This window comes from Primulina huaijiensis, unplaced genomic scaffold, assembly GCF_012295235.1.
Source record: "Primulina huaijiensis isolate GDHJ02 unplaced genomic scaffold, ASM1229523v2 scaffold37751, whole genome shotgun sequence".
NCBI classification, from domain to species: domain Eukaryota; kingdom Viridiplantae; phylum Streptophyta; class Magnoliopsida; order Lamiales; family Gesneriaceae; genus Primulina; species Primulina huaijiensis.
Window position 1 is genome coordinate 17,160 of NW_027358824.1, and position 15,898 is coordinate 33,057.

General features: G+C 34.0%; 2 protein-coding genes and 1 pseudogene across 2 annotated transcripts; 2 read left to right on the plus strand and 1 right to left on the minus strand.

Moving 5' to 3' along the window:
* The first annotated feature begins 387 nt into the window (after positions 1-387).
* Positions 388-3,221, plus strand: LOC140968647 (uncharacterized; annotated as a pseudogene).
* Positions 3,222-4,664: 1,443 nt separating this feature from the next.
* On the plus strand, positions 4,665-6,500 carry LOC140968654 (uncharacterized). The gene is made up of 6 exons (XM_073429678.1): positions 4,665-4,952; positions 5,237-5,356; positions 5,453-5,531; positions 5,686-5,772; positions 5,893-5,955; positions 6,245-6,500. Exons 1-6 carry the CDS (start codon positions 4,897-4,899, stop codon positions 6,320-6,322), a joined length of 483 nt encoding a protein of 160 aa, XP_073285779.1. The 5' UTR covers positions 4,665-4,896; the 3' UTR covers positions 6,323-6,500.
* Positions 6,501-7,446: 946 nt separating this feature from the next.
* Positions 7,447-15,892, minus strand: LOC140968653 (glycosyltransferase BC10-like). Its single transcript, XM_073429677.1, has 10 exons — positions 15,611-15,892; positions 13,106-13,204; positions 10,814-10,914; positions 10,653-10,724; positions 9,849-9,939; positions 9,519-9,599; positions 8,346-8,408; positions 8,121-8,243; positions 7,865-7,903; positions 7,447-7,621 (listed from the first exon to the last, which is right to left on the minus strand). The coding sequence occupies exons 1-10, from the start codon at positions 15,665-15,667 to the stop codon at positions 7,478-7,480; spliced, it is 870 nt and encodes a 289-aa protein (XP_073285778.1). The 5' UTR covers positions 15,668-15,892; the 3' UTR covers positions 7,447-7,477.
* Positions 15,893-15,898: the final 6 nt, after the last annotated feature.

The following is a 15,898-nucleotide window of genomic DNA, read 5'->3' on the forward strand; positions in this document are numbered from 1 at the left end:
GAATAATCCTTTAAATTGCCCCGCTCCCGAAAGGGCCTGTTTTTTAAATCGGCCCCTGCCGGAAAGGTGACAGCCGGCGGGAATTCTGATCGCTGCTCTATTCAATTCTCCATGTAACTTAAAAGACACTATACTTTTGTTTGACAGCAAGGTGAAGGTTTCCTATAAAACTGCGTATTCTCGAAGGGTTCTCTGTTCCCGTAAAATCATTCTAAAATGCTCTCGCTTTCAGCACTTTTGAAAAGTGGTTTTACACCGACGCTAAAAGATTTAAACAAATTCCTTAGTTTTCTATATAAAAAATTGGTAGCCATTATTCACGTCCTCTGTCAATTTAGCTCAAACAAAGTGAAAAGCTAACATCCATACTCGCACAATCTTCGCTAAAGCTCTGTTGAAAGTAAAACGATCTCTCCAACCGATAAATGGCTGGGAGTTCACATTCTCGTCAAGTCCTTAGGGAAGTACGAGATTTTCCAGAAAAATCGAATCTTTGATTCTCTAGTCCAAGAACTTTGTACATTCAGCAAAGACCCTGAGAAGGGTCTTTCTTTGTTAAAGGATTTCCTGAAAACGGGTGGTAGTTTTCCTTCTTCTCGTACTTTACTCTTATTAATTTGTTGCTTTAACTCAATTGGGAAAATAGATAAGAGTGATTAAGTTGGTAGAGTTGATGGCTGATGATAAACCCAAGTACCCTTTTGATAACTTTGTTTGTAGTTCTGTGATTTCGGGTCTTGTAAGGATTGGGGAGTCTGGTCTTGCAGTTGAGTTTTATGAGAATGCTGTAAAATTGGCTTCTTTGAAGGCTAATACTGTTACTTGTACATCTGTTTTGACTGCTTACTGTAGCTTATGTAAAGTAGATAAGATATCTGATTTGGTTTCTTGGATGGAAAATAACGAGTTAACTTTTGATGTTGTGTTTTATAGTAATTGGATTTATGGGTGTTTTAAGGGAGGACTGATTGATGAGGCATTGCAAAAATATAGAGCTATGGAGGATAGGAAAGTTCAGTTGGATGTTATCGGTTACACTATTCTTATAGATGGATTTTCGAAGGAGGGAAATGTGGAGAAGGCTGTAGGAATTGTGTACAAGATGAGAATGAAGGGACTTGAACCAAATTTGGTTACTTACACTGCAATTATTTTAGGATTTTGCAAGAAAGGGAAATTATAGGATGCATTTGCAATATTTAGCATGCTGAAAGCATTGGGGATCAAGATTGATGAGTTTACTTATGCCATTTTGATTCATGGAGCTTGTAAGAAGCGTAATTTTGATCTTGTTTTCTATCTTCTTGATGAAATGGAGAATAGAGGAATAAATCCTGGAGTCGTAACTCGTAACATATAACACCGTCATGAATGAACTATGCAACGTTGGGAGGACAGCAGAAGCTGACAATTTCTCGAAGGGTATTGTCGGAGATGTTGTCATGTACAGCTACATTCAAGAACAGAGTGTCTCAGGGATTTTAGATACAAAAAAGAGTCGAAAAAGCTGGCATCCAGACGGATGTCATATGTGCAACATTCTGATAAAATTGATTCTTTCTATCCTCTCGTTCATTCACTTTGTTCAATGGGGGAGCTAGTTAAAGCAAATAGGTTCACGAAGTTGATTATGGAAATCTGATCTGCTCGTTGCGTAGACAACTAAATAAATGTCTTATTCTGCAGATATCCTTCTCTTTGTTCACCTTAGTAATGGGCACAAAGGTAGCACTGTTAAGTATATCTTCTTCTCTTGATGTACTAGTATTATGTCTTTGTAGTTATTTATATTTCATTACTGATCTCTTAGGTATAAATTTTGTGACATTTAAAGTTAAGATTCATGACTTGTAACTCATGATGTTTATTTCTTTTCATCCGTATTGTTTTCTTGGAATTATTCCTTATTTAGACGTTTAGAATTGTGCTATTCTTGTTTATTGACACAATAAATGTGTCAAGGTAACTAAAAAATCGACATATTATCTTCTGACCAATGGCTCTTTGTATACAAATAAATGTATTGCATCTCCTCTAACTTTCAGATTGGTGGATACGATTTTCCAGTGAAATTTTCGCAGGTGCATTTTCACCAGTTTGCTGCCATGGAAAGTGAGATGAACTCAAGTATTTCAATGCAGTAGGTTTTTTTTCTAATACTCTATTGTTGTGGACACATCAATCTTCTGTCTTCTATTAAGTTTGTCTCTATATACGTAAATATTTAATTTAAATGTGGCTCTCTATTATCATTTTTCCTTCCACACCACCTTGTTTGCTGTCATCATTTACTCATCAAAGTTCTCGATGTTTCATAGTTACACATAACAATATGAAACAAACAGTTTAATCCCTGCACAAGTCAGACGGTTTAATCCTTACACGAGTTTATTATAATATAATTTTCGTGAACTCCAGGGAAACAGAAATTCTTTAGATAAACAAGATGGATGTTACATGTGCATTGACGAGTGCATATGAATATCTGAGAATTTAAAAATGCGACCTTCTTTGTACGCCCCACTAGATTTGAATAATCTGTGCGAAAGACATCTTAAGTTTAATGTGAGTCTGTAGATTGAGCACAGAATGTCAGACAGTCCCAAATTTTTGGATCTGAGAATTTGTTATGCTTGACTTGATGACATCATAAATTAGAATTAGCATGACATTTGATTTGCTAAGATTTTATTAGTTGAGTTGAACATTTATAAATTTTGATACTGATTCCGTCCATTTGGATTTGTAAATCTTTCAGCATGAAAGAGCTAATCTGGTAGACATTCCATGTAAAGCTTTTTGTGTCAACAATTTGGCCTGTCTGTCAATTTGTCACATAGTACTTATAAGATAATGACAGACAAACCAGCAGCATGCTAGCGATATGATTAATAACTTGTAGAATTATTTGCGGACAAGTATATTAAGTGGTACATAGAATTCTAATAAAAGTTTGATCTTTATGTAGATAATGTTGTTTTAATAATGCTTTTTGCTGCAGCAATTTTAGTATACTGGGATTGAGACTAGATGTGAATCTTTCATTTTCTTCCTTCTAGCTGTTCGTGAATACAAAGAGGCTAAAGTGGCATGATCTCCGTAAATATTCGGGTGCGGATTTTTCTAAATAGTGGCAGACAAACTCCTGACGTCATATGTAATGTGTGTTTTTAGATGTTGTTGCATGATAAACATGTCTCTGTTACTGGAAAGTTTGATCAAATACGAATCTTTATTTCTTTATACTCGTGGCAACGTAAAGTGCACCTACTTGCAGTGGCGGAGTCAGGTTTTCATTTCTACTTGGGATAGAATTTTTTAAATTATGGTTGAGTTAATATTGACAAATAGAGCCCCAGGCAACCAGAAAATAAGACAAAATTTTATATATAAAAAATATCGGAAAAAACAAGTCACCCGGGCGGGAGCAACACATGGCTCCGCCCGTGCCTACTTGGATTCTAATGAGTCGGGCTGTTAGGCCCATGAGGTGCATGTCTATCTGATGGTGATGTTTCATATTCATTAAAGATCAGTCTTATCATTTTCCTACCGTCGGCCATGTCCCCAGCAGAGCTAATATTATTTGTTAAAATCTAACGTCACTCTTTTATGACACACGCATCCAACCTGATCAAGAGCGACAACGTTAACGACTTGACGCACGAGAACTTTATAGGAAGTAACTCATCTCAGTACTACTGTCACTCATGCACACTTAACCTAGTATTCCCACCTTCAAGAAGTATATAAATAAGTTTTTTGGGAAACTTGAACTCATGACATCAATCTGATACCAATTGTTAGGACAAAGCGTTTACCACTAGGTCAAAAGATATAGCTATTAACAAAGGCGCGGTTTTATTTCCTTATATTCGTGACACCGCAAAATGCACCTACTTGGGTACTAATAGGTCGAACTGTTAGGTCCATGAGTCCGTAGATGTATATGTCTATCTGCGGGTATTGTCTTATATTATTAAGAGATCAGTCTTATAATTTCATACCGTCAGTCATGTCTCTAACAGAGACAATATTACTCGTTAAGATCTGACGTCACTCTTTTACAACCATTTAGTAAATCAGATCAAGCGATGCAACGTCAGTAATTTGACACAAAAAAACTTACCAAGAAAACACTCTTATAGACAGTATTCTCGCTCATAGACGCTTAAATCAACACATATGTTTCATATCCTGCAAGCTCGTATGATTTGACGTCTTGGAAAAGTGGTTTCCGATCTATCTACCCAAGACAATAACATTAATTCCCTGGCCTAAGCTACCCATCTTGGTAAACAGGTCTATGTTGTAAATAATATAAAATTTATTCGGATATGGAAAACATTTTATCGTCATAAGTTGTGCAAAGTGAACGAATTCATTCTCGATTTTGACGTGAAATGTGATATATCTAACTCATATATATATATATATATATTATTTGAGAATTTTGATCTATATATATATATTATTTGAGAAGTTAATAGATCAAAAACACTCTTTTAAGAACATTTTTCTTAAACATTATAATGTTTGGTACAAGAACAGTTTTAAAAAAGTACTTAAAAGTTGTTTTTTGAAGTTAGAGTTTTTAATTTTGTTAACACGCAAGCCCATCTTCTATTTAAGCGGCCCACCAAGCCCAAATGTGCGTGCTGTCCCCAACCCTAAATCATCTCCTTCTTTGTACGGGAAATCGTCTCTCTCAATGGCGCTTGTACCAGTAGATGCTAGTGGTTGAATATTTCGAGTACCATTGGATCAATTCTCATTTTTTCAAATTTTGGATGGTCTTATTTTGACTTCACAGCGATGCATTTGATATCCTGAGACTGGTGTAGGTTCGACTATTTTTTAAGGAAAAATTTGAATTATTATCCGAAGATCTGCAGAATGGAAGAGACAACGTTGTTTCACAAGATGATGCTTAGTCTTCGTTCATCCTGCAAGTACGCGATTTGCTGGGTTTTTTTAAAATCTTATAGAACACATTCCTAAACACACTTCAAGTATATCTAGAATCTAGTTCATCTGGGAGATTTTTTCTGGTGTTTTTATGAGGAAAATGAGAAATCAATTTTGTTTTAACTCAACAAGTATCACCTGAGATTATTTCATGAGGCTCCACAGCTTGTATCACTCATTTTACGATGAGATGCAACTGATATGTTAGTTCTTAAATTATGATGCATTCTTTCGTTATCTCATTCTATGTGAATCATTATAATTGTAGGTACTACACTGGCTTTCCGAAGGATCTTGGACCATCAAGAGTCATTCACTTTACTTCGGAACGTGACTTCGTGCGACTCCTTCATCATGGTCATCCCATGGTGGTTGCATTTACGATCAAGTAATTTGCAAACGTTTATCGGCATAATTTTTTCACTTCGTTCTACCGGTAAATTATGTATTGTTTTACAAAACATTTAAGTTTTTACTGCTGCAGGTGTAACCTCACAAAACGTCTTGACAAAGTACTGGAAGAAGCTGCAGCTGAGTTCTATCCGCACGTCAAATTTATGCGTGTATGTGTTACCTCTTGAATATACCACAGATTAGTACCTGTATTAAAAAGTAGTTCTGATTATGCCTGTATGTTACCTCTTTCACTCCTTGTATAGCAGAAATTAGTTCACTGTCAATATCCTGAATTTTGGTTCTTGTTCTGGTTTTTTAAAGGTTGAGTGCCCGAAATATCCTGGGTTTTGCTTAACACGAGAGAAGACTGAGTATCCATTCATAGAGATCTTCCACAGCCCAGAACAGGTAAATTTATCTTTTCACAATACATTTTCTCTTTCACAGCCCAGAACAGGTAAATTTATCTTTTCACAATATTTTACTGTCTAATTCTGAGCCTAAAGAGTGAGAGGGATTGCTATGCAGGCAGCTAATCAAGGAAAGGTTGTTGATCCAAATACAACAAAATACTCCGTCAAAGTTTTGCCAGTAAGCCTTCTGAATTCTGAACTTATCATGCATATGATTAGATTTGTGATAGCTAGGGATTTAGGCATGTTATCAGACCACATCCAAACAGGATTAAACAAATTTTGGGTTAGAACATAATTGAACCATACCAATCCAAAATCGTCTCAATAGTATCGCCATTATCGTTGTCAGTAACATGTCTAGTTGTGGCCTGTCTCTTTTTCTTTTTTTGGGAAATATTTCTTTTGTGTTGTGTTTCTTTATTTATCCGATAATGATGACGATTTCTCTTCGGTTACTTTGGCAGTTCAATTATGACCTCAGTGCTTACGGATTCAGAGAATTTTTCAAGAGCCATGGGATTCAATCATCTGATCCCAAGTGAGAAATTATGTATAAAGTGTTGGTGTAGTCTTTTCAGAACCAAGTTTTTTGAAATTTTGGGATGTATAGAATTTCAGTTTGGATGGAGAAAAAAATTGTTGAAATTATAGATGTAAATTCAATTGTACGTTCAAGTTGAAAAATATTGAAATGATTACGTTCAGTTTTAGGAGTTTTAATAGTGGTTTAGATGTGAATTTAAAACTGTATTAAATAGTTCATAACAATATTGTTACAACCATTATTGATAATAAATAACATCTGCTGTGAATGATTAAAACTTTTTGCATTTTTGTAATCTCGAAACAATGTAAAAACCGTGTGTAAGTAATCATCATTATACATATAACATTTTTCATCATATAAATTACTTATTAAATACGATAGTTCAATGAGCCTTTAATGATGGTAAAAGTTTAGCTAATTAAATGTAAACGATTAATCAAGTTTATGAGTTCGATTCATCTTACAGGGAGTTTATATTACAAGAAAGCATTTCTTACGAGAACGCAGGGTAGTTGGTGTAGTTAGTTGTATGATTTAGACATTGTTTTGGTGTCCGGAAATTCAAAATATTAGAATATATCAACTGAGATTTTTAAACAAATTTAAAATAATCTCCGGATCAAATTTCTCCATCCAACGACTAAAATTGATCCCAAGTCAATATCATTCCAAATAAAAGAATCGTTCGGATGCATACCCCTAAATCAATGTAATTGTAAATAATGATAGAGGACCAAATTTTCAGTATACATTTGCAGAACTAAACAATAATATACCAGAGCTAAATAAGTTCAAGTTTGTAAATACCACTATAATCAAGAAAAACTGATGCAACAAACCAATTTTTTTATAAAATGCTGGCTGTTTTTGCAACTTTATAATCAAATTCTACAATGATCATTCTAACAGCGTAGCTGTAAGTCCCCATAACTCTTTCGAATCCCAATTAAGACATCAATCAAATTAAATGATGTTGTGCCCAGGCAAAGTCGGCCTTTTCTTCTCCTTCAGTCTCTGCTGGTTGCCTTTGCATTGCTAAATATAAGCCTTGTTGTGGAGTACGCGAGCCAAGGATCTTTACAAACATCAGAAGCTACACGATATGTGGAGGCAAAGGGGATCGAATACAACATTTGAATCAACCAAAGAATCAGCGTACGAGCGGTCTAATAGATGTGTAATTAGGGAAAAGTTGCATCAAATTATTTAGAGATTCAGGTAAAAATTTCCTCGCAAATAAATAACACGGCTGTTGATCTCCATGAAGGACACAAGGTCTGATCTGAACTTCTTTCTACACTACATAAGAAGAGTTTTCATTAGAATATTGACAATGCACAACAGATAAAAGAGCCAGAAGACTGGGCGAACTATAACTTAACAAATCTGAGAGGTGAATTATAATTTATGCATAGATAATATATGATTTATATGAGAATCTAAGAGGGATGTCGAATTACTGCCCCTGTTAGCCTCCTTCTGGATCTATAACATAAGAAAATTTGATAAAGTTCAGCTGAACCATACTATTACTAACCTTTTCATCGCTTGTGACATGGACACTGTCTACGATAGACTGCAAAAACAAAATTGGAAGTTGCAGATTGTAATATTAGTCAACTCGGCGAGAAGAAGTCGACATAAGAAGAAATATTTTGTGCTCAAGACTAAAACTGTCTGATCCAAATTAAATTCAGTAGAAAAGTTACAGCCCATAAAAAGTTTAGATGGTCAGGCATAGGTAATCTATGGCTACAGTTGATGCAAAAGCTCCAAAAAGAGGGGACCCATACTGTGATGTTTCTCATTAGCTCAATGGAAATATCTTGTGCTTCATATGATTTTGGATGCCACTTCCCTTCGGACCAATCAACATGTGTAACAGACCAGTTGGAGACCCCTGCAGGATCAAGCATCTAAAAAGAGAGGAAAATCCAACTAGTTAAACAAATGAAAGAATGGAAGGGTAAGGTAGAAAGAAATATTAGGAACTAAAAAATCGAAAATACAAGTCTCACAGAGAAAAAAGTTGGTAAATAGTGTTCATCAGAGTAGCAGTTGCGGGCACCCTCCATTCCCGGCTGTTCAATAAAAGGAAATGGATCCCATTAGTAAATATCTAATTCACTATACAACAATAGACAAAAGCAAAAGAAAGAAATTGATAAAAGGAAATGGATCCCATTAGTAAATATCTAATTCACTATACAACAATAGACAAAAGCAAAAGAAAGAAATTGATACAATTCAAATTTGGATAAACAATCTAAAGATAAAAGTTCTTGGTAGTAGCAGTGAGAAAGCGCAAAACGCTTAAAGATGCGTGAGCCAAGCGATCCACATATCTCCTTTACTGAATGAAATAATGATTGGTAATAGGGATACATGAGATTTCAGGGAAGTAAGTAATAAAAGTTTTGTTGTTTGGTATGTTAAATCAACCTTTTTATGCAGAGTCGCGTATGATTAACCGACTTCTTAAATTATAGCATGCCCATGAATATAGCCAAAAATGGGGAAAACCACAAGTAAATCACGAGCAAACAACTGATCAAGCTTACTAAGTTCATGCCTTATCCAAAGCTGGTCTGGGTTCAGCTGCATGCATCATCTTCAAATTTATATTGTGGAAACAATAACATAAATAGGCAAGTTAATTTCCAAGCTTTTAACAACAAAAAGCCATCTTCACCTTCTCCTAGCCTTAATATTGACCAGAATTCCAGATTCATAACCATTTATAATTTATATCTTTTGTTCTAGAGAAATGTCACTTCCATTCAAGTAACGTTTAATGCTGAAACATCGACATTCAATGTGAATGCTTTCATAAATTAATTCTTTTTCCATGGTCTCCAACAGTGAAGAAGAAGTCATCAAGGTATTCATGTGGAATTCCAGCTTTAGTGAGAATACATGGTAATGGTCTCCTACAGTGAAGAAGAAGTCATCAAGGTATTCATGTGGAATTCCAGCTTTAGTGAGAATACATGGTAATCCTTAAGCCACCACATAGTAAAATTATAGTTTGCTCAGGATATGTGAATCAAAGTAGAGTAATGAGTACGCCCAACAACTCATCCATGCCCTTGCAACGGGAAAGCGACCCAAAAATGTGTACATACATCATCAATCAAAATCGTGATGGGTTAAAATTAAAGTTTTAAATTGCAAGAAAAAATTGAACCAACCCTGCAGTAATCCCTGAATTTTTTGTAGTAGAGACTGTCAGCCATAACTATAATAGCATGCTGCCGCTTCATCGTGAACCACTGAATAGCACCACAAAAGAGAAGCATTATCACGAGAAAAACTAAAGAGATGAAGAGCAGCGAGTTAACATTTACGTAAGACATCTAATTTTAGATTTTAGATTTAAAAAAGGGATAAACTTGAAACATTCTCAATGTAAAATAAACCTGAAAAATTAAAATAATTGTATTCGTATACAACAGGGAGCTTGCTCCACTTATTCCCCATTGTTTTATGATATAAATTTAGGAATCAAATATGAGCCACACCTGTGCACCCTTTCGAAAGTCTTTCTTCTCAACTTCAGGTAACATGTATTCAATGTACCTGCCACTTCCATGAGGACCAGGATCCTCAAAGCTGCAGAAAACAAGGCATATGCTTATAGATCATATCACAGGATGCTAGCTTAGCAACATAGTGGAGTTGATGCTTCATATGTAAAGCTTTTGGAGACATAATTACATACATGAAATAAACTGTATTTACACATTAATTTTTGTTTTAGATCTGCTTGATGATCAAGCAAGTCATCTTAGACCAAGAAAAAACAAAGGTGATAAAATTCCAAAAGAAAATAACACATGAATACTCTGCCTATTACTACACTTCTTTGACAATATTTCTCACCACATGAATGAAAGTTGCTTGGAAAAAAAAATAAAGAAAAATGGGCGTGTGACCATCAGAGAGAGGAAAATTGCAATTGTTACACAAATAAATTGAATTTTTTATCTGATCAATCACATGTGTAATTCTTCCTATACGTTTGAGTAACATATATGATAGTTGGAAATCTTAGATTGATCGACTTGGTAAGCTCATTAAACAATCACTTCAACCAAATCAATTTAAATTCTTGCTCTGTTTGCACTGTAATGTTTAAATTTTGAAAAGCAAATAGAATAATCTGCTCAATCTTATGTTATGCTTCAGTTCTTTAATCAATTATGTAGCTGGTACTTTAGCTACAAGTTTAAACAAAATTCTTGAGCATATCCTACATACCTCGCAAGGGTAAAATGTTGATGATGATAAGATGAAAAAGAAAAAACAGAAAATAGGTGACTTACCTATCTATGAAGCTTATGTTTGCGTACATGAGATAGTTGTACACATAATCAAAATCATGAAGGGGTATGCAACTGCAGTCATGAAATTCTCAATAAGTACAAATTTGTGAACTCTAGTCACAAGTTAGTAACAAAAACTTTTACAGGCATTATTCTACAACCTGTCAGAAAGTAATACAAAGTGCTGGTTGTCTTGATCTTTTAGTGCATTTGCTAAAAGCCGCCGTTCTGCATCAACCATCGAAATTTTTCCCCATTCTACCTGAAATTGTGAACCATCAACCAAAAGGACTAGATTCGGCATAAACAAAAAATCATCATCAAAATTGCCATTTTGAATTGGCACAAAGGTTTAAGACAAGGATAAAAAAGTCAATGATTCGATCTTTGGGTATCCTTAGACCATGCCCTCAAATGTTGTTGGAACATTTAAAGTTATGATGATGTACTCTCTTTAAGAAATTATTTCAGTATTACTAAAATTCAGCACTTTGAAAAATTCAGTAGTTAGTAGCCGATAAGTTCAGCACTCTTCGGTTATTATTTCCGTGGCTACTGATATTGTCAACAATCATTTATAATATCGGGTTCGTTGTATTAATTGAAGCATTGATATAGCAAATCAGATACTCAGAGAATGTTCAGAATGCTGATTATGGAAATTATTCTGACAGACGTGTCAAGTATTAATTGACGCCTTCTGTTTCTGAACAATCTTGACTGACACTTGATAAAATTGTACGATTGTATTTATGGCATCAATACAAGTCATTTATAGCCGTTCAAATCTGAATATTGGACATCATCTATAAAAATCTAGTAATCATCTCAGCATAAAATAAACTTTTACGAGATTTATCAATTGTTATTATTCTAAGAGCGTTGCTGAAAACTTTCAGAAGCACTCTTGTCAAGTTCTATCAGATCTTCTAAGAGATCATGTTGGGTTGTTTAATTACCCAGTATACTTATTGAATTCATTCTAGTTCTTGTATGATATGTCCTTTTGTCACATTATCTAGGTTTGTCTTCTTGTTATCAATAGCTCATTCTAATCTATGCTTCTCGATCATCTGTGGTGTACCGTCTAAAATGGCTAATGCAGCATTGACTTTCATGATTTTAATTGGTCCGTCAGTGATGACGTATCACATGTCGTCGTCCTGGGCTGTCAGATGTGCCTGCATTCTGATCTTCCAGTCATCAAACTCTTCTTTGGGATTTTGCTTAAAGATGCCATAAAATTATATTGGTTCGAAGGCCAAGAAACCCACTTTGATACCACTTGTTAGGATCAGTGGAGGTGCTTTAGAGGGGTGAATAAACACCTCACAATTTTCTTAATAAATGTAGTGATAATTGATCATTTCATTGCTTTTATGTTTGGGTACTTTTGAGAAGAAATTTGCCATTTTATTAAATGTAACAAAATTTCAGTGTCCAAAAAGGAAAACAATTGCCCAATTGACAAAAGAGGGCATATCAAACAATAATTTAACAAGGAAAATAAACTTTATTATTTCTTAGAACACAAGATTTGGGAAGAAGGTCTGTTGTAGTTACAAAGGAAAGAACTGTAACAAACAAATTAGTGAAAGTTCATTTGGACCACCACAAATAGTGTGACACTAATAGGTTAACACCACAACAATGTTGACATTTGTATTTGAAAAGTAACAGACATGCAAAATTTTCACTGCAACATGATCTGAAAATTTCTTTTACTCGCATAAAATCAATATTTCACATTATATGATAGTAGTGTTCTAAAAAGCATGGATTAAGCGTATAACATGAAGAAAAAGCTTTGATTTGGACAAGAGTAAGAAATATTGGCTGACCACTTTTAAGGGTGAAAAAATACAAGCCTTCTAGATAAAATTTAAGTTAATTTTTATTTTATTTGTTTAATAAAAATTAACTTTTAAGTTTTGAATAATAAATATGATGATTAAAAAAAAATGAAAAATAAACCCTAAAGTCGCAGAAATAAAACTTGCCCCATACTATTATAATATATGGTTTCCAACTGCAATTTTCATTGAAAACGGTAATATTTGGTTATCTACTTTTCTATTATTGTATGGAGTTTATAGCAAATTTGGTACGCATTCATGTGTCGATGGTTAATTCATAATCATGAACTTTGATTTTTATATTATTTCATGGTTACTCTTGAAAGTAAGAAAGCTTATGATTTTTGCATGTTATGTATTATTTGATCTATTGATAATTGATTGACTTTATATAATTAAGATTATGATAAAACATAAAAACATTTTTGCATATTTAATCTCGTACTAAACTCACTTGAGTTTGTAAAACTTAAAGTTTGACCTTAATGTTTCGTCAAGTTTCATGCTTTTTAGAATCTTGTATGCCAGCACAAGCCAAAAACATGTATATTTTTCCAATTTCATTGAATATTTATGAGTAAAGAAGTGAAAACCAACCTCACCACTGCGTATTTCCCGATTAATAAAATAACGACTAAAATGCAAAGGTTTATCCTTGGAGGCGTGCACGTATACAGAGAATCTACCTTCATGGCCCTGACAATAAAGGGAAGTTGCAAATTTTTAAATAAAATTGTCCAAATTGAACAGTAACAAATTGTCATATCAGCAAATGGTGTGAATATAAGACCAGCAAAACATAGCAATAAATAAATAGAATGTTCATGCGCTTATCGTTCAACTAAAAGACTTGACCAGATTCATCACTTTTGAATAAGATTTTAGTGGTTTCACTATTGTGGATGAAGGGCTTGCCACTTGAATTTTTAGTTAACCTACAGAATAATCAAGAAATGGTCTTGCCTATCAACATATCATAATTCATGCTATTTCCTTTTCAAATTTGATGCACTTAAGATATCTCTCTCCTTACCTTCTTACTTTTAATGATAAAGTCAATATTTGCATGGTCCAGCTGGAGTCATGACATTTATTTTGATCCCAATAAATGTCAAGGTATATATGTAGTATAGAAACATACTCAACCTATCAAAATGCAATGACCTTACAGCTCTATTTCAAACATAAGGTTTAGACTTGCTAACCTGTTGATGAAAAATTTGGAAGTGAATGCAGTGAGTTACAGGCGCTCATGGTATTAAACAACTATTTTAATACACAATAGTATAAACGCTTCACTATTTCAATAAAAAAATCTTTTGCAGGCCATTTTTGTATCAATTGTTCATTGGCACATTATAATGCTAATGTTCTATACATGCACAAGAGGCGTTCCATTTGAACTTGGGAAGAGGATCATGGGAAAAAAACAAGATCATCGATAAAATAGTTGAGAAAAGGGAAGAAGTAAGCGGGCATTCAAAATATTAGTTGAAGGCATTATTTATCAAGAGAACAGTCTTTCCAATATTTATATTCTATATAAAAAAATCATGATAAAATTCAACTGTTAAAAAGAAGAAAGATAAAAACAAAGAAGTCTGAAGTCACGTGGAACCCTTCTATTTCAGAAGTCTGCAAAGCAATAAGAAAACTTGCCAACCAGATGCTGCTAAAAACATTTTGCCAAATGTCATGGTTTCAAATTCTAGTTCTACCACCTTCCAAATTTTAGACACTGTTGCATTTTATCGATAGATGGATAATAGTTTAGCTTCAGAAGTCGCCAAAACAACTCCTTATATCTTCACAGAAACTCATTCCATTTTGGGGAAGACAATACTATAGCCAAAGAAACATTATTCTGAAAACAAAATCTATTCAATGGATATAAATTTGGATTGATTATATCGCTCAAACATTTCAGGAGTAGAATGAAATCTACAACTGAAATTTTTAAATAGTTCACAAATTTTCTCATTATAAAGAGGACACAGGTACAGCAAAATGAAAAAGAAAATGATAAGTTTCTTTGACTGTTGGCAAAGGCTTACACTCAATATGGCATTTCTGTACATTGCTCAAACGATTCCTAGCAGTAAACTATTGTTATAAATACATAATATTCTACAATACAGGGGTACCAACTTCATAAGATTGGTTTGACTATTTTTGAACACTCAAATTAGAAGAAAAAAAAACAAATCAAAGTGATGAGAACGTAATAAAAAGGACCAAGTGACAACCTGTTGCTATTGTTCATTGAGAATAAAGTCTTAATCCTATCTTATGAATCGGAGAATACTATGGTATTTCTATTTCCTTTACTTGTATTATTTCTATTCACTTTCTTTGTTGGATTTCTAGGGATTCCTTTTAATCTAGAAGGAACGGGCTTGGATATTTTAACCAAATGGTTAGCATCGATCCACTTTTTACATCTAAAGGTAAATTATTCAATATTTCAATAGATGAATACAAATTTTTAAAGTCTTGATATGTGCTAAAAACTGAAGTTAAAGGAACAAGAGTGGTGCTCCTCGGATGAGGAGAGCTATCCTATCTAACTCTGGAAAAATTAAAAAATATTATATGAGTATATGTTTCAGCTTTTTAATTGCATCATTGCCATCATTTGACACATCATAGCACTGATAAAGCTAGATATTTGAGTTGATTTCACTCTGCCATAGGATCCACTTTTAAGCACGCATTTGGCATGCTTTCACCAACCATTACATAGATGAAGCTAACCATTCAAAATAACTTTATTCAATTCTAATCTAGCTACAGTTTTGAATCACTGACAGAGAAAACCAGATAATTGCAAACACTAGCATGAATTAAGCAAATGCATATCTACACATAAGCTACTCAATCATTTTGTTGTTTTCAGAAATTGAATTGTGGCTGATAGGAAACGAAAGGTCTGAATGCAGCTCAACATGGATGCATGTACCACTGGCAGGAACGTTCAGAGCCTTACATCTAAACTTGGCATAACTACAAAAAGACGCACTTTATGCAAAAGTTAGCTGGGAAAATTACAAATGCAGCAAATGATTAATCAAGACCAGTATCTTAGCATTAAAAATAGAATACCTGGAAAAATTTATCCCATAGCTTCTCAAAAGGTAATGCACCTGGTGTAAGAAACATGAATGCTATTTTTGGATTTGATGATACGGTAAGCGGAACATTAAGAATGTCTCTAATTACAACACGTGAAGCTGTTTCATCATCGGTGAGTTCTCTTGCAGGAGCAGGTGGGAGCCATTTTTCTAATGCCTTGCAACCACGGGATGAGAATATATAACATGCTGCAGCACTTCGAGGTGGATAAACATAGGCACAAACTAAGAAAAAACTGACAAAAGAAACCAGGACAAT

Coding starts and splice junctions, on each gene's coding strand:
- LOC140968654 (XM_073429678.1), top strand. CDS start 4,897: ATGGAAGAGACAACGTTGTTTCACAAGATGATGCTTAGTCTTCGTTCA. Junction 4,953..5,236: donor AGTCTTCGTTCATCCTGCAA/GTACGCGATTTG, acceptor TTATAATTGTAG/GTACTACACTGGCTTTCCGA. Junction 5,956..6,244: donor ACTCCGTCAAAGTTTTGCCA/GTAAGCCTTCTG, acceptor TTACTTTGGCAG/TTCAATTATGACCTCAGTGC.
- LOC140968653 (XM_073429677.1), bottom strand. CDS start 15,667: ATGTTTCTTACACCAGGTGCATTACCTTTTGAGAAGCTATGGGATAAA. Junction 9,940..10,652: donor AACATAAGCTTCATAGATAG/GTAAGTCACCTA, acceptor TGTTTTCTGCAG/CTTTGAGGATCCTGGTCCTC. Junction 7,622..7,864: donor ATGTCACAAGCGATGAAAAG/GTTAGTAATAGT, acceptor TATGTAGTGTAG/AAAGAAGTTCAGATCAGACC.